Below are 20350 nucleotides of genomic sequence, written 5' to 3' on the forward strand. Positions count from 1 at the left end.
GCAGTCACAGACTTGCTAAGTCTGTGGGTGCAGGACACTACAGCTGTAGCTCCTGGAGGCATTGCCATCTCAGCAGCTGATGCTCAGCTGAAGGATCCTGGAGTGTGCACACAGAAGGAGGACCAAAGCCCTTCAGTTCCATCCTGTGAGCAGCAGTGAGCAGAGCTTGGTAAGGAGAAGGCTTCACCTTCAGCCCCTCTGCCTTTCTCTCTTCCCTTCACTGTCTCTGCAGCACTGCAAGCCTGATCCCCGTTTCTCCACCTCTTCATTGGTGTGGTGGTTTTAGGCTATGCCTTTATAATTTAGTTACAGATTTTGAGTAGAAAAGTAGAAACAAAATAAATAGATCACTCTTGGGTGTAAAAAGGCAAAGAAAAGATTAATCTCAACAAATTCATTGGATAAATATCTGGAATCAGAGGAGCTGTACCATAACAATTCTCTCTCTCCTCTTCTGAACTCAGCTCTTTTGCTTCACTCAGGAGAGATCACCTGCTTTGGCTGCCCTTGGCTAAGTCTAACCCACTGCTTTTTTTCTCTCTCCACTCCTCCTTTCTCTCTTGGATCAGGGAGGTAGGGATTACGGGCAGTGGAACAGCTGCCCTGGTCTCTGACCTGGGGGGGGTTGTGTCATTTGGTCAGTTGTCACTCCTGTATGTTTTGTACCTGTTCATTACATTCCATGGTAGAGTGAAGCTCTTGCTTGTCAATACAGCTTCATTTGCTTCTAACTGAGCTGCTCTGGCAATGCTAATGCTTCGGGGAAATTTTCAACCCACCACAATGGGACTCTTGTTCTCTGGGATTGGGCTGTTGGTCACTTTCTGTTCTGACACCAGTGGAATCTTCATGGCAATTCTGGGTCCCTGGTGCATTTGAAGCTGTGATAAACTCTGCCATGGGTTGGTAGTGATGGGACTGAGCTGATCCATTCCTCATGCAGCAAAGGGAGGGAGGTTATGATGACGGTGAGAGAAGTGTGCCCTAACTTGTCATTGCCTTTCCCTCCTTGGACAGGTCTCCATGGCCAGAGGCAGCAGATGGCCAACAGCAGCTCCATCACCCACTTCCTCCTCCTGCCATTCCCAGGCACAAGGCAGCTGCAGCTCCTGCACTTCTGCCTCTTCCTGGCCATCTACCTGGCTGCCCTGCTGGGCAATAGCCTCATCATCACCACCATAGCCTGGGACCACCACCTCCACACCCCCATGTACTTCTTCCTCCTCAACCTCGCCCTCCTTGACCTGGGTGCCATCTCCACCACTGTGCCCAAATCCATGGCAAATTCCCTGTGGGACACCAGGGACATCTCCTATGCAGGATGTGCTGTACAAGTCTTCTTTGTATTTTTCTTGCTGACTGCCGAGGTTTCTCTCCTCACCACCATGTCCTACGATCGCTATGTTGCCATCTGCAGACCCCTGCACTATGAGACCCTCCTGGGCAGCAGAGTTTGTGCCCACCTGGCAGCAGCTGCCTGGGCCTGTGGCTTTCTCTATGCTCTGCTGCACACAGCTAATACATTTTCCCTGCCTCTCTGCAAGGGCAATGCTGTGAACCAGTTCTTCTGTGAAATCCCCCAGATCCTCAAGCTCTCCTGCTCCACATCCTACCTCAGGGAACTTTGGCTTATTGTGGCCAGTGTCTGTTTAGTCTTTGTCTGTTTTGTGTTGATTGTGGTGTCCTATGTGCAGATCTTCAGGGCAGTGCTGAGGATCCCCTCTCAGCAGGGACGCCACAAAGCCTTTGCCACCTGCCTCCCTCACCTGGCTGTGGTCTCCCTGTTGCTCAGCACTGGCTTCTTTGCCTACCTGAAGCCCTCCTCCATCTCCTCCCCATCCCTGGACCTGGTGGTGTCAGTTCTGTACTCAGTGGTGCCTCCAGCAGTGAACCCTCTCATCTACAGCCTGAGGAACCAGGACCTCAAGGCTGCCCTGAGCAAACTGATCAATGGATGCTTTCAGAAGCAGTAAACTCTTCTGCAGAGCAGTTCTGATGTCACTTAGTGGAGGCCCAGTCTGGCTCCTGGAGTTCTGGCTGCTGCTGGTGCTGTTCCCCTTGTGAGAATGTTGTTGTACCCACACAAATGTCTTTTTTCAGACTATTTCTACTTCAGTGTTGTCCTGTCTGGTGTGATCCAGAGGCTGCAGACATCAGGAGCTGTGCTCCCTGTGTGTTCAACACAATAAAGGACCCTGCAGGGAGTTGTTTGTCTGAGTTCCTTCCTCCAAGGCTTCTGTGGAGCTGCAGGACAGTGCCTGTGTGCAGAGGTGGAGGGGCAGAGTCCCAGCACAGCAGCAGTGCCAGGCAGCCCCAGAGCTTGGGCTGTCCTCAGCTGCTCTTCCTTCCCTTCCACCCTCTCCTGCTGAGCCTCTGTGCTGGGGCAATGCTTGAGTGCTCTGGCAGCTTGGGCACTGTGCTGCTGTGTGGCAGTGCTGGGACTGCAGGCAGGGAGAGTCCAGGGCTGCTTGTAGGACAGAGCTGTGCTCCAGAGCAGCACTGCCATCAGAACAGGAGGTCTCCTCATGCCTTCATATCCCAACCCTCTCCCATTACAGACTGCACCTCCTCAGTGTCCAATCTGGATACCCTGACTCCCTTCCAGTAGAGACTCAGTCCAAACATGGGTCCTTTAACCCCTTCCCAGTACAGATGTGGCCTCATCCCAGTCCAAACTGCATCCTACTGTCCTCTAGCACTGCATCCTGGGTCCCATCCAAGCACAGAATGAATCCCCTGGCTTCCTTCCCAGTACCATCTGCATCCATCCCAATGCAAACTGCGGACCTTCATGCCCTCCCAGTACAGCCTGGGCCCTGTTCCAGTGCAGGCTGCATTCCCTGACCACATTCTAGGACATTCTGGTCCCTGCATAGCACAATTTGGATCCTTAGAGCCCCTTCTAGTACAGACCTGGTCACATCTCAGTACAAACTGCATCTTCTGAACCCCTCCCAGCTCAGATGTGGTCTAATCCCAGGACAAACTGCATCACTTTGCCATCTTCCATACAGTTTCCTGTGCCACTACAAAGTGCATCCCTTGGACCCCTTCCAAGTCCCAGCTGTACCCAGCATAGCACAAAGTGGGTATCCTGATCCCAGTGCAGCTGTGGCCTGATCCTGGTACAAATGGGATCCCATTGCCCTCTCCTAGCACAGTCTGAGTCTCATCCCAGTACAAATTGCATCTCCTGAAACCCTGCTTCCATCCCAGCACAGACCAGGAGCCATCCCTGCAAACTGATCCCCTGATGCCATCCCAGTTCAGACTGGGGCCCCCTCCAGGTACAAACTGAACCTCTCTGATCTCTCCCAGTACAGACTGGGCCTTGTTCCAAAACAAGCTGAATCCCCTGGTCCCCTCCCAGAGCAGACATGGCCTCATCCCAGCACAATCTGGATCATGTTGCTCCATCCCAGTACACTCTGGGTCCCATTCCATTACAAAGTGGATTCCCTGGTGCCTTCCAGTACTTACTGCATCCCTCCACATGTTAACTGTGTACTCTGGTTCCAACCCAGTACTGACTGGGCCCACTTCCAGTACTAACAGCAGCCCTTGGTGCCCCCTAGAAAAATCTTTTACACCTCCCAGTAAAAGCTGACCCCATGGCCTCTCCCAGTAACACTGGGCCTTGTCCCAGTACACTCTGAAACCATAATCCTGCCCCAGTACAGCCTGGCCCCTTCCTGTCCAAACTGGATCCCTGCAGTTTGGGGCTCCCCAGGTCAAGAGAGACAGAGATCTGCTGGAGGGAGTCCAACAGAGGCTATGAGGATGATGAAGGGACTTGAACATCTCTGCTGTGAAGAAAAACTGAGAGCCCTGGGGCTGCAAAGGAGAAGCCTGAGAGGAGATCAGATCAATGGCTATCAATATCAGAGGGGGTTGTCAGAGGAAGGGGCCAGACTCTTGGCAGTGGTGCCCAGTGACAGGACAACGAGCAATGGATGCAAGACGGAACACAGGAAGTTCCACCTCGCCATGAAAAGACTCTTCTGTGCTGTGAGGGTGCTGAAGCCCTGGAGCAGGCTGCCAGAGAGGTTGTGGAGTCTCCTTCTCTGGAGACTTACAAACCTGCCTGGATGTGCTCCTGTATGACCTGCTCTGGGTGATCCTGCTCTGGCTGTGGGGTTGGACTGGATGATCTCTGGAGGTCCCTTCCAACCCCTCATATTCTGTGATTTAAGTCCTCCCAGTACAGGCTGGGCCATATCCCACACAAACTGCATCATCCTATCTCCTACCTGTAGATACTGGACCTTGTCCCTGTACAAACTGCATCCACTGGCTTCCTCTCAGTACAAAATCAGCTCCTTCCCAGTACAAATTGGATTCCTTTAGCCTCCCTCAGTACCTACTGGCCTCATTCCCAGTACAAGCTTGATCCACTGTCTCCTCACAACAAAGAGTGGGTACCCTTACAGTACTAAGCTCCATCCCCTCCTAGTACACTCTGGACCTCTTACACTCTCTCTAACCTGTCTCCACCAACCCTACCCCTACCCTCTGCTCCTCCCCTGAACCCAGTCCCCATCTCTATCTCATAAAAGCTCAGGCCTCACCTCACCCCTCCAAGCTCAGCCTCTCTCAAACCTAGCCCTAACCATGATTTTGCCATCATTGCTCACCCTGGCCCCAGCCTTTACCCTTGGCATCTACTCCTTGCCCTCAGCCCATCCCCACACCAGCCACTACCCCTCTAAGGTTGTCCTTACCTGAGCATTGCCCAGGACACTCATCAGGACACCAAAGCCACTCCTAAGCCTTAGCCTGAGCCTCAGCACTCAAAGGTATCTCTGAGGCCTCAGCCCGCCCCTGAACACTTCAGTTCCAAACCTCCTTCCTGTGCTCTGACCGCTCTTTGGTATCCCCTCCCACACTTGAGTGATTCCGCTTGGCCCCTGGCAGGCCTGTGAGCAAACAGAGCAGCCTCATGGCCATGGGAGAGGAGCAGGAGGTGAACTGTGTCTGAGCAGCTCATGGACACAGGGTGGAGATGGGTGGCAATACCGTGGGCAGCTCAACTGTGCCTCAGGATCTCCTGCACAGCAGCAGGCACAAGGCTGGGCAGGGGCTGGGAGGTCACTGCTGGCTCAGCAGCTGATAGGGCAGCAGAAGGAAGAGGGCAGGAAAGGGACTGGGAGGTCACTTGCTGCAGCAGATGAGAGGGCAGCCCCTGACTCCTGGCTGGGCTCTGTGCTTTTGGCCTCCCAGCTGCCAGAGTCCACAGCAGGCCAGCAGAAGGCATGTGATGTGCAAGGGACTTGTGTGACTCCCTGTCCCTAAGCTCCTGGTGGCCCCTGCAGGAAGAGCCCTGGAACTGGGTTGTCACCTCCCTGCCACCTGATTGCCTGAAGGGACAGCAGCAGGGACAGGGCTTGGCTTTGGCTGCTGGAGAAGATGAAAGGTGGCAGCAGGGACGTGCCTTGGAAGGCTCTGGAGAGGTATCCTGTGCCTGCTCAGTTGCCAGGCCACAAGCAGGCTGAGGCCTTGGACCAGCATTGGAACATTAGGGATGGCTGAGAAGCTCCTAGGGCAGGAGGAGCCACATGGCCTTGAGGTGAGTGTGAGGCCACTGCAAACTCCAATCCCTTTGTGTCATTGGCCAGCAGCAAGCCCAGGGCTGGGCTGGGGACTGTGCCATCCCTTGTGCCTGCCAAGCTGAGAGGAAGCAGCAGGGAGGTGCATTGGCTGTTGCTTTACAGCTGGAGGTTCTGCTTTGTGCTCAGGCAGAAAGGCCTCTGGCAGCAACCATTGCCAAAGGCCTGGGATGGAGCAGAGGCTGAGCAGAGTGCAGAAGGCCAAGTGCAGCTGTGCTGTGGCAGGAGGAGTGTGGCCACCCAGACACAGAAGTTGTCTTCCCCTGCACTCAGCCCTGCTGTGACCACATCTGGATTCTTGGTGTCTGGCTTTGGGACTTTGGCTCTGAAGGACTTTTGAAGAGACTGAGAAGCTTCAGAAGATATCAGCAAGGACTGGGGTGGAGAGCCTGAGGGACTGGGGCTTCTGTAACCTGGTGAAATACAAGCTCAGGGCACTACAGATGCAGTGGGCACATGCTTGAAATCTGGGAATGATGCAGCTTCCAGTGACTGTGGGACAGGAAGACAACCTCCATAGAGTGCAAATTTTAGGGTCCAGAGTGGAGATGTTCTGAGGTTGTTTGAGGCCAGGCAGATCCTTTCTTGCCCTTGAGAGTATACAAGAGTTGAGGAGAAAGAAAGGTCACTCAAAGGGGATCCTTGTGGTCCTAGAGGCCCTGGCTCTGTGTTTCAAGAAATGGCCATGGAGAACAGACAGAGCAGGGAGGGTACAGAAATGTCATAGTGAGAGCTGCTAGAAAGCAAGATAGGTGTCAAGAGCATGAAGGGAAAGAGCTGCAGGCATGGGGCAGTGTAGCACCACCTGCAAGGATGAAACCTGAGTAGGAATGAAGTCTTTCTCCTCCTGTCTATAGCAATTGCCTCTGCCACCAAGGCCAAGGAGGTCAAACTTTAGCTTGAGCCACTCTGCATCTGACTGCCCAGGCTCTGTGGTCAGGGATTGGCCTTTCTGCTGCAGAAACCAAACCCAGTGTGGGGGACAGTGTAGGACAACCTGTGGTGGGGATGGCAATGATCACTGGCAAGGCTGGAAGTCATCAGGAGAACCCAAGGCTTTGCCTTCTTGGCTATGGCAGTCATCCACAACCAAGGCCTGTGAAGAGACTTCCTAAGGCACCAGAGGGTCCTCAGTGCTTCCTTAAACACCCCCAGGAAGGCTGGGGACTGTCATCCCCTTGTCCTTCTCTCAGCATCACAAACCCTACACCCCACAGCACCTGAGGAGCCTTGACCCATACATGAGGGGCAGGATCTGCCTGCCCAGGCACTGTGGTCAGGGCTTAGCCTTTCTGCTCCATAAACCAAACCCAGAGTTTGCTCTCCTGCACTTTGCCTTTGTTTGCTGCAATCATGGCCTCCACTGAGCTCTCTAAGGAGCCCTTGGGAGGCTTTGTTGGTAATGCTCTCAGTGGGGCCAATCAGTGCTTCAAGGCACTTTGTGTTTTCCTTCTGACTTCTGAAGAAGTTTCTTCAGCCTTCTCTCAGTACCTGAGGTTCCTGCAATGAGTCCCAAGTGCCCTAAGGAGATGTTTGTGTCTCTGCAATCTTCTTCAGGATTTCAAAGTGCACCTCACAAAGCTCAATTTTGTATGTCAAAGATAAAATATTTTACTCCATTTCAGTTCAGAGCAGAGATGATAATTCCCCAAGTGACACTGACCCAGGCTGTCTCAGCAGGACATCTGCACTTGCAGGAACATCTGTCCTTCAGTCTGACATTGAATGGACAACTTTGCTCCTCACCCTCCCCAACCTCCCCATCGCTGTCACTGCCCACCTGGGGCTTACAAGGTGATTCAGCAGAATGTGTTCTAATCCAAGAGCCTCTGAATGACAGAGTGGATAAGGACAAGGCTGACCCTGACTGGCTGCAAGGGATCCTGAAGTCAAATCTATTTCTATGGCTGTGCCTGGAGAGAAGCACCAAGCACACAGACACAGGGACAGAGCTGGCTGGGTTCAGTGCATGATAGAAACCTTGCCCCTGGTGACAGCAAAGGTGTCTGTCCAAAGACACAGAGAGGTGGAGAGGTGGTTGGCAGAGCGTGCCCTGGAGTTCAGTTTCCTTCTCCTGAAGCTCAGGGCAAACATTCACAAAGCTTCAAAATTCTTAGGGCAAAAGAACTGAGCCTGGAGCAGTCTGACTTGGTGCTGGCCCTTGGTGCAGGTTGTGCCTGAGAGATGTCTGAGTGGGGGAGATGCTGGACACAGCTGCTGTGATCCAGGAGAGCTCCAAGGCTCTGGCTTTAGGGTCTCTGTTTTTAGAGGGGGAGATCGTTGACTTCCATCAGGTGTTTCTCTGATCTGGAGACCCTTGGATGCTGAATCATCTTGGGTTCTTTTGCCACTTGCACAGACCCTGAAGATTTTGACCAAAGTTTTCTATCAGCTCCCTGTTGGCTGTGATCCAAGCACAGATGCACTGAACTGGCAGGAGCTGACCAACCCCCAAGCCATAGGGAGAGCAGTGCAAGGCTAGGAGAGCAAGGGTGCAGCATACCAAGGACACTTCTCAGTTCTCTATTTCTCTCTGTCCTGATCCACACCTGGCTTACCCTGGGCTAGTTCATGGTCTAGGCCTTTTCTTTGTTTGTTTGTTTTTAACCTAAAATGAGAATGCATGTTTTGTTGTAAGGAATTTTGACTTTCCCATTAACTATTTAAAACTAAGGCAAACTGGTGAGGTAACACAGAAATCCATATCAACATTTCCTCTAGTCACACAACAATTAAACAATCATAACAGCCAGTCCTAATTCGCACGGTGCTGTGGTGCATTCTTCTGAGTGATGCTTTTGATCCCAGATTATCCTAACAGTTATTGTGATCGATGTTCGACTGCATGGGAAATGCTGTGTGCTCATGGTCTTGATTCCTCTGCCGTTTGTTGTGATGATTGCAGTTGGCATGGGGTAGACATTTCTTGCTGCTATCACTAAACCCCCTTAGCTATAAAATATACATCCTCTTTTTTGTTTTGTTGATTTTTTCTTGATAGATTTTTTCACTTTTTTTTTTTACTTTTTGAATTTTATTATTTTTATTTTTTAATTTAATTTTTAATTTTAATTTTATTTTATTTTTAAAGTATTTTTCTTAATTTTAATTTTTAATCCAATTTTTAAAATTTAATTTTGATCTTATTTTAAAAAATATTTTAATTATTTTTGTATGTTTGTTTTATTTAATCTTTTTTAAAAATTTCTAATATTTTATTTCAATTTTAAAATATTAATCAATTAAAAAATATCTTAATTTTTTATGTAATCTAATTTTTAATTTTTTAAATTTTATTTTGTTTTAGGTTTATAATTTTTTAACATTTTTAAATTCTTTTTTACATTATTTTTATTTTTATGTTATTTTTGAATGTTATTTTAATTAATTTTTATTTTTTAATTATTTTAATTTTAATTTTTAAAATCTAATTTTTTAATGTAATTAATGTTTTTAATATGCCTTTTAAATATTTTTTCTTTTGTTGTTATCTGCATTTTTTGGCCTATAATTTTTAATAATTTTTTAGGTAATTTTATTTTTCTTTTAAATCTACTTTTATTTATTGATTTTTTTATAGCTTTTAATTTTTCTTGAATTTTATTTAACATATTTTAATCTTGTATTAATTAATTTTTTATGTTATTTTATAATCTAATTTTTAATTAAATTTTTCATTTAATTTTTAAAATTCTTTTTTATTTTATTTTTTCCTTTTGTATTTTCTTTTTAATCTTTTTTGTATTTAATATTTTGTACATATTTTTAATTTTTAACTTTTGTAAATTTTTATTTTGCTACTAATCCTTATGTTTTTTGTTAATAGTTATTTTTTGTTATTAATCCTTATGAAGTTTATTTGTTTGGTTTTTTTTAAATTATTATTATGTTAAATTGTTTTTTATATTAAATATTTTTCCTTTCTTTTTTATAATTTGCTTTTTTAATTATTATTATTGTTGGTATTTTGTACTTTTACTTTGTAGTAGTACTTTGTGCTATTAGCCAAACACCAAACTCAGGCGCGAGAGGCAATGCACCAGAATGGACTCTCCAATCTGTCTATTAGCTGAGGAAGGAGGTGGATGTGGAAAGTTTAATCCATCTGATTGGTGCCTAAAGACTGAGGACAATGGGGAGGCAGCAATAAAATACAGCCACCAACAGCAGGAAAACAGCTCATGGGCCAGTGCAAACCTGGGAAGGACTGGAATGGGACACATTGTCTTGGTTGCCTGGTGGGCCATGGGTCAAACGAGTGTCATTCTTCTCTCTCTGTGCAACAGCAGCTCTAATCTTTCTACCATGCTGATACCCTGGTTTGTATGGCTTATCCATCCTGCAGTGAGGCAGGTGCAGGTTGTAGCCATATCATGTGAGCCAGAAAAGGCTATAAAAAAGAGCAGTGTGATGTGTCTCATAGTGGTCTGCAGATGGCAACGCAGCGATCGTAGGACATGGTGGTGAGGAGAAAATACTCTGCACCAAGCAAAAAGAGCATAAAAAAGACCTGGGGAACTCATCCTGCATAGGAGATGTCCCTGGTGTCCCTCAGGGAATTGTCCATGGATTTGGGCACAGTGGTGGAGATGGCACCCAGGTCAAGAAGGGCGAGGTTGAGGAGGAAGAAGTACATGGGGGTGTGGAGGTGGTGGTGCCAGGCTATGGTGGTGATGATGAGGCCATTGCCCAGCAGGGCAGCCAGGTAGATGGCCAGGAAGAGCCAGAAGTGCAGGAGCTGCAGCTGCCTTGTGCCTGGGAATGGCAGGAGGAGGAAGTGGGTGATGGAGCTGCTGTTGGATATCTGCTGCCTGTGGAAATGTCTAAGAAAGGAAAGAAAGCAAAACTTGATGACAGACTCCTCTGAGAAGAAGCACTCCAGGGGTCACAGCAATCCCCCAGCTGAAATGGATTTGCTGTCTGCTTTGTTCTGACTGAGGCTGCTGTGAGGAGTAGAAGCTCAGGCCATGTGCTCAGGCCATCTTGGCTCTGCTACAGTGGAGCTACTGTGCCCATCAGGCTGTTTCCTCTGCCTGTTGTTTTGGTGTTCCTCTGCCTGTTGTTTTGGTGTTCCTCTGCATGTTTCCTTTCCCTGTGCTGCCTTGCAGATGTTATGCCCAAATTAGCCTTTAGAACCCCCCCAAGCTCTCTGTGCTCTGAGTAGAGCAGGGCAACACTGCATCAAAGGACAGTTCTGTGAACTCTTCTTCGTCCCAGCCCAGAGGTGCAGCTGTGAGAGCCAGAGCAGCACACAGCTTCTCCTGAAGAGATCAAAGGACTCTGGGAGCTGAGTGCTGACCCCCAAGAAAAGGCTCAGCACTGCTCAGTGCCCTATGGCAGATCTGGGCCTTCCTGGGAGCAGCTCCAAGCCCAGCAGGATGGACAGAGCAGTCAGGGATCCTGGAGATGAGATGTTCTAAAGAGTCATTGCCCAGCAGACAGCACCCAGAGACATCTGCAGAGAAGTACTGAGAGAGCAGCCTGAATACAGCCTCCCTCAGGGCTTCCTGGCAGCTTCCCCTCATCCCCAGCCTCTCTCTCTCCTGCCTGGAGCTGACCCTGCCAGGAGAAGCTCAAGAGCATCTCAGACTCACCATGTCAGCAACTGCAGTGACTTCTACTCCAGTGAGCTCTCAGCATCCTCCCAGTCGTGGCTGCCTTGAAGCTCTTTCTGCTTTCCTCATCTCCCTGAGATGCCCTCAGCCCTGCTGTGCTGTGCAGAGGAGCTGCTCCTGGCCAGAGCTCCATGCTGCCCAGGAGCCTGGCCTAGCTCAGCAGCAGATGATCAGCCCAGGGCATTTAAAGGAGCCCTCTGGTGGCTTTGGTGCCAGGTAAACCCCAGGGACAGAGAGGAAGCTGATGAAACCACTCCAGAAGTCAAAGTTTGAGTCAAACTCTGAAGTTTATTGTAGTGTTAAATTGGTTCCACTGGGGGCCACTACAGAGAAAGTGTCCTCAGGGTCTGGTGAGAGCAGAGAACTGAGGCAGTGCTGACAGGTCAGGACAAGCAGCTCAAGGTGGCTCTGCTGCTGAGGAAACCTGGAGGGGATTCATTGATCCAAAGGGCCAAGCCCTGACCCCCAGCCTCTGGCAAGGCAGATCCTGTCCCTCACCTGTGGCTCTGGGCTCTGCTGGGGACAGTGGGAAGTGAGGATGAGCAGTAACCAGAGTAGGACTTTGTCAGGTTTTGCTGTTGTTTCCTGCTGAAAAGTTATGAAATGTACCCTTAAAAGTAATTTTTTATCAGATGCTTTGTGCAATAAAAACCTCTCCAATTAGCTGCAGAAACCTTGGCAATAATTAAAGGTTCAGCAGTATTTAATGAGCCCCATGGAGTATTTGGGGATGATGACATCATCCTCACGTACTGCCAGGAGACTCTGCCAAGGTACTGCCAGGAAGCCTCTCAAGAAGTCCAAGTCAGAAAAAAACTCCAAAGTACCTTGAAGCACTGATTGGCCCAGCTGAGGCTTGTTACTGACAAAGGCTCCCCAGGGACTCCTTAGAGCAGCTTGTTAGAGGCCAGGATTGCAGGGAGATAAAAGCAAAGTACATGGGAGAAAAACTTGCCTTTGGTCTAGGAAGCAGAAAGGCCAAGCCCTGACCACTGCCCTTGGAATAGTAGAGCCTGAAAGCCTCAAAGCAAAGTTTCTCCTCACAGGCTTTGGTGGCAGAGGCAACAGCCAGAGCCAAGGGGACAAAGACCTTGGTCCTGTTGGGCTTCTCAGCCTTGCCAGAGCCCTTGGCCATCCCTACTGCAGCCTCTCCTACACTGTCCCATGCCTGCAGCTCTTTCCCTTCAGGCTGCTGACACCAATGTTGCTTCCCCACCCAGCTTTCCCCCTGCCATTTCCATCGCTTTCCTGAGCTGTCTCAGCTCTCCCTACCATTGCCAAGCTGCACTTTGTGGAAGTTTTGGTCTCTTTCCACTCCCCAGAAAAGCTCCATCCTCTCTGAAACAACCCTTCAGCCATGTGCACACTGCTGTTGCAGTGCCCTGTGCCTCCATTCACCAGGCTGAAGCAGCCCAGGTCCCTCAGCATCTCCACAGAGATGTCAATCCCCATCCTGCCAGATCTCCTCTGCAGTCTCTGCAGTTCCTCTCCATTCCTTCCAACTGGACATTCCCAAAACCAAATTTGAAGAATCCAGATGTGGCCACAGCAGTGCTGAGTCCGTGCAAGGACAAATTCTGTGTCTGGGTGGACACACTCCTCCTCCCACAGCCCCGTTGTAATTGGGCTTCTTCCCTGTGTGAAGGGTTTGCTTCATCCCAGGGCATTTGGAATGATTCCTCCCAGAACCTGTGGTGCCTTTCTGCCTGGGCATGTGACACACCAAAACTTCCAGCTCCAAACCAACAGGGAAACAGTTTGTAGTGGAATGGGGCCCAGTCTGTCAGGGAGTGGGTAAAGGGATACAGGTGTATTGGAACAAGTCCCAGAAGAGTGGTTGGAGGGCTTCTGGTGGTGTAGCCTTTCCCGGGAGTGGGCACAATCTGTCCTGGGGAGGAGTCCTCTTCTCTGGTTTGCACTGGCAGGGCTGCATTTGGAACTGGGAGGTGCCAATGCTCTGACTTTGCTCTAGGACAAAACCATTTCTGTGCTAGGAGGAGATCAGGGGATGCAGTTTGCATTGGGCTAATCCCTTGTCTGTACTTGGTGATGCCATTGGAACCAGTTTATTCTGGGACAGGTCTCAAATTGTACTGGAGTTGGATCAGGAGAAGCAGTTTATACTGGGACAAGGCCAAGCTGTACTTGGAGGTGTTTAAGGCACCCTGCTTGGAGTGGAATGGAGCCCAGTCTATACTGGGATGGGATCAGGGACCCCAGTTAGTATTTGGTTGGAGCCTGGTTTGTACTGGGAGGGACTCAGGGTATGCAGTTTGTACTGGGATGTGTCCCAGTCTGTGCTGAGATGGCATCAGAGTATCCAGTTCACAGGTGGAGGGAGGCAGTAGGTACTGGAAAGGGACCAGAAAATGTCTTTGTACTGGAAAGGGACCCATCCATTGGGGTGGAGCAAGATGGTCCAGTTTGTGTGGAATGAGGCTATTTCTGTTCTGGGAGGATACCAGGGGATTCACTTTGTGCTGGCACAAAGCCCAGTCTGTACTGGGCAGGCTCAAAGAGATTCAGTTTGTGCAGGGAGGAGAGCCCAGTGTGACCTGGAATGGCATCAGGGTGTCCTGTGTGCACTGGCATGGGGCCTAGGCTCTACTGGAATGGAATCAGAGATTCTGGGGGATGCAGTTTGTGCAGGGATGAGACCCAGACTGGACTGGGAGATGCTGAGATGATGCTGCTGGTGCTGGGTCAAGACCACATCTGTGCTGTGAGGCTCAGGAGATCCAAGCTGTACTGACAGGTGGCTCAGGCTGTGCTGGGAGGAGTTACAAAGATCAAGAGTGTGCTGGGTGGGGCCCAGACTCTATTGGAATGGGGCCAGGGAATCCAGCTTGTACTGGAACAGGGTCCAGTCTGTACTGGGAGGGTCACAGGGGATTGAGTTTAGCATCAGCCAGGCCCAGTTTGACTGGGAGGGGTAAGGAGGATGCCACGATCGAATCACTCCTTAGGCACCACTAAGCACAAGCAGCAGCATCTCTGTGTTCTCAGCACTGGGCACACTGGGGATGGCTCCAGAACCCAGTGTGATGAAGAAGTTATTAAATTTACTTATAGAAAATATGAATTATGAAAATATTGTTTTATTAATTAATAAACTATTAATAACTGATCAATAACCAACTTATATACATGTTCTAGTGCACGTCTGTGAAATACATTCCATAAATGGCTTAGTGTTATGATTAGAGATTAATTGAACTAGTTACAGACTATTTCTATATTTACATAACGAAAGGTGCAGTTCCCCTGCTTGGCCACTAGATGGTGACTCGGCAGGATGCGGGTGGCTTCTGGCTATATACAGCAATATTATAATCTTTCTATGTGTCAGCACTTACTCTGCTAGACATGGACACTTTGAACTGAGTGCTAGTGGATGGAAAGCACGTGGAAGATACTCTATAGCTGTTGTGTGTAGCAAGGTGGAGGTCGGGCAGACGACTGTTGCTGGACTGGTGCCTAGTCGAGTTGCATGGTGATGTTGGGTTATTGTCTCCTCTCTCCACAGCAGTGGAGAGGGAATAGTGGAACCTATGCTTAGCTCAGAAGCAGGTTCCCTTCAGGACTCGGTTGATTCCCTCCAGACCACAGGGATCGGTCCTGGTCGGGGTCAGCCCATGGGGTTGGCCCTTGGAGTTGGTTCGTACGGCAGGGCGGGGCGACTGTTGCCGGTAGGCGGGCTCAGAGAACACGGCAGCAGGCAAAGCTACAGGATCGGCCCAGCTACGGCGATTCTCGGGGCTGAGGCAAACAGCCTTGGAGAGAGAATGCGGCTGTGTTAGGCGGCGGATTCTCGTTTACTGAGCTTAAAGGAACAGGACTCTCAGAGTGGTCCCGGGTTCGGTGCAGTATAGGTACGAACAATGCTTTAGTCTTCCCTGAGGTTCACAGGACTCAGAGTGGCACACAGCGGCTCCTGTCCCGCTAAGGCGGGGCTAGGCATACGTGGACTTGGTATCGATCAAGTCCCATCTCCCCAGCAACTGGGCAGATCTTACCCTCGGGGGTTGGTCCAGTCCTCCGGTGGCACGGTGGGCTCTCCTGGTTGGTACGACTAGCTGTAGCAACGCTGGATTCCTCGGGCACAAAGAAGGTCCTCCCTCTGTGGAGATGATCCTCAGAACTGCTTCTCATGATGCAGAGGCTTTCAGTATGAGTGCGTGTATAACAGAAGCTAACAACAATAAGCTCAATGGCAAAGGCTGCAGCTCGAGGGTTGCTCTCTCAAGCAAGCACAGAGACAAAGTGAATGAGGGGGCAACTTGTTTACCAACTGGGGTGGTACTTATAGATTCCTCGAGGCTGGGTTTGACCAATGGGCACTCTCATAAACAACTGGCTTTAGCCTATAGAAAGCATGAAGCTAGAATTATGCCATACTTGGTGTTTGCACGAGCACTGCATGTGCTGGGTGTGTGCTGGCCTGGCTGATGCCTTGGCTTTTGTCTTCCTCCTGAAGGAGGGGGAACTTGTCTACATGCTGGGACAAGATTCAATATCTGGGCATAATGTGCCTTCACCAGGGAGTCACAGCAGCAGACTGTTCCAGTGTCAGATCATCACAGCCCCAGGGAGTTACAGTGCCAGATGGTGACAGTGCCAGAGCGTGACAGTGCCAGACCATCACAGTGCCAGATCGTCACAGATCCAGAGTGTCACAGTGTCAGAGTCACAGTGCCAGAGATTCACAATGCCAGAGATTCACAGTGCCAGAGTCACAATGCCAGAGAGCCACAGTGCCAGAGTGTCACAGTGACAGACAGTCACAGTGGCAGAGTGTCACAGTGCCAGAGATTCACAGCACCAGTGTTACAGTGTCAGAGAGTCATAGTGACAGCGTCACAGCGCCAGAGTGTCACAGTGCCAGACCATCGCAGTGCCAGACAGTCACAGTGGCAGTGTCACAGTGCCAGAGTCACAGTGCCAGAGAGTCACAGCACCAGAGTGTCACACTGTCAGAGAGTCACAGTGACAGTGTCACAGTGCCAGATAATCACAGTGCCAGAGCATCACAGTGCCAGACAGTCACAGTGTCAGAGTGTCACAGTGCCACAGCATCACAGTTCCAGAGTGTCACAGTGCCAGAGCATCACCGTGCCAGAGCGTCACAGTGCCAGAGAGTCACAGTCCCTGATTGTCACTGTAGTGGTTTGGCTCTGGCCTGGAGGACAGATGCCCACCAAAGCCCCTGTATCACTCCCCCTCTTAAGTGAACAGAGGAAAAAGGGGAAAAATATGTAACAGTAGCCAGGAACAGGATAGGAGCAATTTTAATAACAACAGAAAAATAAGAAGAAAATTTAAGTATATACTTGGGATAAATGTAATGGAATAGAAGAATAGAATAGAATAGAATAGAATAGAATAGAATAGAATAGAATAGAATAGAATAGAATAGAATAGAATAGACCAGGTTGGAAGAGAACTTCAAGATCAGCGTGTCCAACCTATCATCCAACACCACCCAACCAACTAAACCATGGCACCAAGCACCCCATCAAGTCTCCTCCTGAACACCTCCAATGATGGTGACTCCACCACCTCCCTGGGCAGCCCATTCCAATGGCCAATCACTCTCTCTGTATAGAACTTCCTCCTAACATCCAACCTAAACCTCCCCTGGTGCAGCCTGAGACTGTGTCCTCTTGTTCTGGTACTGGCTGCCTGGGAGAAGAGACCAACCTCTGCCTGTCTACAAACCTCCCTTCAGGTAGTTGTAGAGAGCAATAAGGTCACCCCTGAGTCTCCTCCTCTCCAGGCTAAGCAACCCCAGCTCCCTCAGCCTCTCCTCACAAGGCTTGTGTTCCAAACCCCTCACCAACTTCGTTGCCCTTCTCTGGACTCGTTCCAGCAAGTCAACCTCCTTCCTAAACTGAGGGGCCCAGAACTGGACACAGGACTCAAGGTGCAGCCAAACCAGTGCAGTGTACAGGGGCAGAATGACCTCCCTGCTCCTGCTGGCCACACTGTTCTTGATGCAGGCCAGGATGCCATTGGCCCTCTTGGCTGCCTGGGCACACTGCAGGTTCATGTTCAGCCTACCATTGACCAGTACCCCCAGGTCCCTCTCTGCCTGGCCACTCCCCAGCCACTCTGACCCCAGCCTGTAGCACTGCATGGGGTTGTTGTAGCCAATGTGCAGAACCCGGCACTTGGATGTGTTAAATCTCATAACACTAATAAGCAAACAGCAATAGATGGTGTGGAAGCAAAAAGCAGAGAAAGAGCTGTTGGTCTCTACTCCCAAGCAGCAGGACAATGGCCAGCCTCAGGCAGCAGGGCTGTCTAAGCTTGGTGGTTCCTTGGGAGGATAAACACCATGGATGAATCTCCACACTTCCTTCTTTCACTTCATTCTTATACCTGAGCTGACCTCATATGGTATGGAATACCTCTTTGGCCAGTTTAAGTCAGCTGGCTCAGCCATGTCCCCTCCCAAGGTGTTGGCCTCCCCTCAATGCACTCTTGGAGCAGGGAAAGGTTGAAATGACACAGCCTGAAGACTTATTCAACAGTAGCCAAAACACTGCTGTGTTATCAACTACTGCTGGAAAAAACCCCACAGCACTACAAAGATACTGTGAGGGGAATTAACTCCTGATCAAGCCAACCCAATACATGGCATGAGACTCAGACTGTGCTGGGAAATGGCAATGGGATCCCACTTGTACTAGGATCAGGGTATCCACTTTGTGCTGTGCTGGGTACAGCTGGGACTTGGAGGGGTCCAAGGGATGCACTTTGTAGTGTCACAGGAAACTGTATGGGAGATGGCAAAATGATGCAGTTTGTCCTGGGATAAGAGCACATCTGAGCTGGGAGGGGTTCAGGAGATGCAGTTTGTACTGAGATGTGACCAGATCTGTACTGGGAAGGGTTACAAGGATCCCAAATTGAGCTGTGCAGGGGCCAGAATGTCCAAGACTGTGGACAGGGAATGCAGCCTGTACTGGAACAGGGCCCAGAATGAACTGGAAGGGCATAAGGGGATCAAGTTTTTATTGAGACAATGACTAATATGTACCTGGAGGGATGAAAGGGACCCTGTTTGCACTGGGAGAGGGCACAGGCCATACAGGGAGGGCATGCGGGTGTGCAGTTTGTACTGGGAGAGATGCAGATGTTACTGGGAAGGCAGCTAGGGGATACATTCTGTGCTGTGATAGGACTGTAGTGGGTTGACTGTAGAGGAAGGGATCCAGACTGTAGGGGAAGAAGTCAATATGGGCTAGCTTGTACTGGGATGAGGCCACATCTGTACTGGGAGGGAATAAAGGGACAATATTTAGACTGAGTCTATACTGGAAGTGGGTCAGGGTATCCAGTTTGGACTCTGAGTAGGTGCAGTCTGTGATGGGAGGGGATTGGGGTGTGAAGGCATGAGGAGACCTCCTGTTCTGATGGCAGTGCTGCTCTGGAGCACAGCTCTCTCCCACAAGCAGCCCTGGCCTGTCCCTGCCTGCAGTCCCAGCACTGCCACACAGCAGCACAGTGCCCAAGCTGCCAGAGCACTCAGACCTTGCCCCAGCACAGAGGCTCAGCAGGAGAGGGTGGAAGGGCAGAAAGAGCAGCTGAGGACAGCCCAAGCTCTGGGGCTCCCTGGCACAGCTGCTGTGCTGGGACTCTGCCCTTCACCTCTGCACACAGGCACTGCCCTGCAGCTCCACAGAAGCCTTGGAAGTAGGAATTCAGAGAAACAACTCCCTGCAGGGTCCTTTATTGTGTTGAACACCGAGGGAGCACAGCTCCTCATGTCTGCAGCCTCTGTGTCACAGCAGACAGGACAACACTGAACCAGAAATGGTCTGAAGAAAGACATTTGTGTGGGAACAACATTCTCACAAGGGGAACAGCCCCAGCAGCAGCCAGAACTCCAGCAGCCAGGCTGGGCCTGCACTGAATGACATCAGAACTGCTCTGCAGGAGAAGACAAAGAGTTTATTGTTTCTGAAACCAGCCACGGATCAGTTGGCTCAGGGCAGCCTTGAGCTCCTGGTTCCTCAGGCTGTAGATGAGAGGGTTCACTGCTGGAGGCACCACTGAGTACAGAACTGACACCACCATGTGCAGGGATGGGGAGGAGATGGAGGAAGGCTTCAAGTAGGCAAAGAAGGCACTGCTGATAAACAGGGAGACCACAGCCAGGTGAGGGAGGCAGGTGGCAAAGGCTTTGTGGCGTCCCTGCTGAGAGGGGATCCTCAGCACTGCCCTGAAGATCTGCACATAGGACACCACCATGAACACAAAACAGACAGAGAATAAACAGGCACTGACCACAGTAAGCCAAAGTTCCCTGAGGTAGGATGTGGAGCAGGAGAGCTTGAGGATCTGGGGGATTTCACAGAAGAACTGCTTCACAGCATTGCCCTGGCAGAGGGGCACGGAAAATGTATTGGCTGTGTGCAGCAGAGCATAGAGAAAACCACAGGCCCAGACAGCTGCTGCCAGGTGGAGACAAACTCTGTTGCCCAGGAGGGTCTCATAGTGCAGGGGTCTGCAGATGGCAACATAGCGATCGTAGGACATGGTGGTGAGGAGAAAATACTCTGCATTAATTAGGAACATGAAAAAGAAGACCTGGAGAACACATCCTGCATAGGAGATATCCCTGGAGTCCCAAAGGGAATTGGCCATGGATTTGGGGACAGTACAGGAGATGGCACCCAGGTCAAGGAGGGCGAGGTTGAGGAGGAAGAAGTACATGGGGGTGTGGAGGTGGTGGTCCCAGGCTATGGTGGTGATGATGAGGCTATTGCCCAGCAGGGCAGCCAGGTAGATGGCCAGGAAGAGCCAGAAGTGCAGGAGCTGCAGCTGCCTTGTGCCTGGGAATGGCAGGAGGAGGAAGTGGGTGATGGAGCTGCTGTTGGCCATCTGCTGCCTCTGGCCATGGAGACCTGTCCAAGGAGGGAAAGGCAGTGACAAGTTAGGGCACACTTCTCTCAGCCTCATTGTAACCCCTGTCCCTGAGCTGCAGGAGGAATGGATCAGCTCATTTCCCATCACTACCAATCACTGATGGTTCATCACAGCCTCATACGCAGCAGGGACCCAGAATTGCCATGAAGATTCCTCTGATGTCAGAACAGAAAGTGACCAACAGCCCAATCCCAG

The 20350-nt window shown here is 50.2% G+C and overlaps 2 protein-coding genes across 2 annotated transcripts; one reads left to right on the forward strand and one right to left on the reverse strand.

Moving 5' to 3' along the window:
* Positions 1–959: 959 nt before the first annotated feature.
* On the forward strand, positions 960–1973 carry LOC137456509 (olfactory receptor 14A16-like). Its single transcript, XM_068167973.1, has one exon. The coding sequence runs from the start codon at positions 960–962 to the stop codon at positions 1971–1973; it is 1014 nt and encodes a 337-aa protein (XP_068024074.1).
* A 12468-nt stretch (positions 1974–14441) lies between these two features.
* Positions 14442–20110, reverse strand: LOC137456510 (olfactory receptor 14A16-like). The gene is made up of 2 exons (XM_068167974.1): positions 19201–20110; positions 14442–14485 (listed from the first exon to the last, which is right to left on the reverse strand). The coding sequence occupies exons 1-2, from the start codon at positions 20108–20110 to the stop codon at positions 14442–14444; spliced, it is 954 nt and encodes a 317-aa protein (XP_068024075.1).
* Positions 20111–20350: the final 240 nt, after the last annotated feature.

The sequence above is a fragment of the Melanerpes formicivorus genome, unplaced genomic scaffold (assembly GCF_026170545.1).
Source record: "Melanerpes formicivorus ecotype bairdi unplaced genomic scaffold, bMelFor1.0.p_v2 SCAF_126, whole genome shotgun sequence".
Lineage (NCBI taxonomy): Eukaryota > Metazoa > Chordata > Aves > Piciformes > Picidae > Melanerpes > Melanerpes formicivorus.

What these genes read in the sequence shown, in the direction of transcription:
- LOC137456509 (XM_068167973.1), top strand. Translation starts at nt 960, where the DNA reads ATGATGACGGTGAGAGAAGTGTGCCCTAACTTGTCATTGCCTTTCCCT.
- LOC137456510 (XM_068167974.1), bottom strand. Translation starts at nt 20,110, where the DNA reads ATGGCCAACAGCAGCTCCATCACCCACTTCCTCCTCCTGCCATTCCCA. An exon ending in TGCCCTGAGCCAACTGATCC is followed by an intron (nt 14,486 to 19,200) that starts GTGGCTGGTTTC and finishes GTGGCCAAGCAG; the next exon opens with GGGAACTGCACCTTTCGTTA.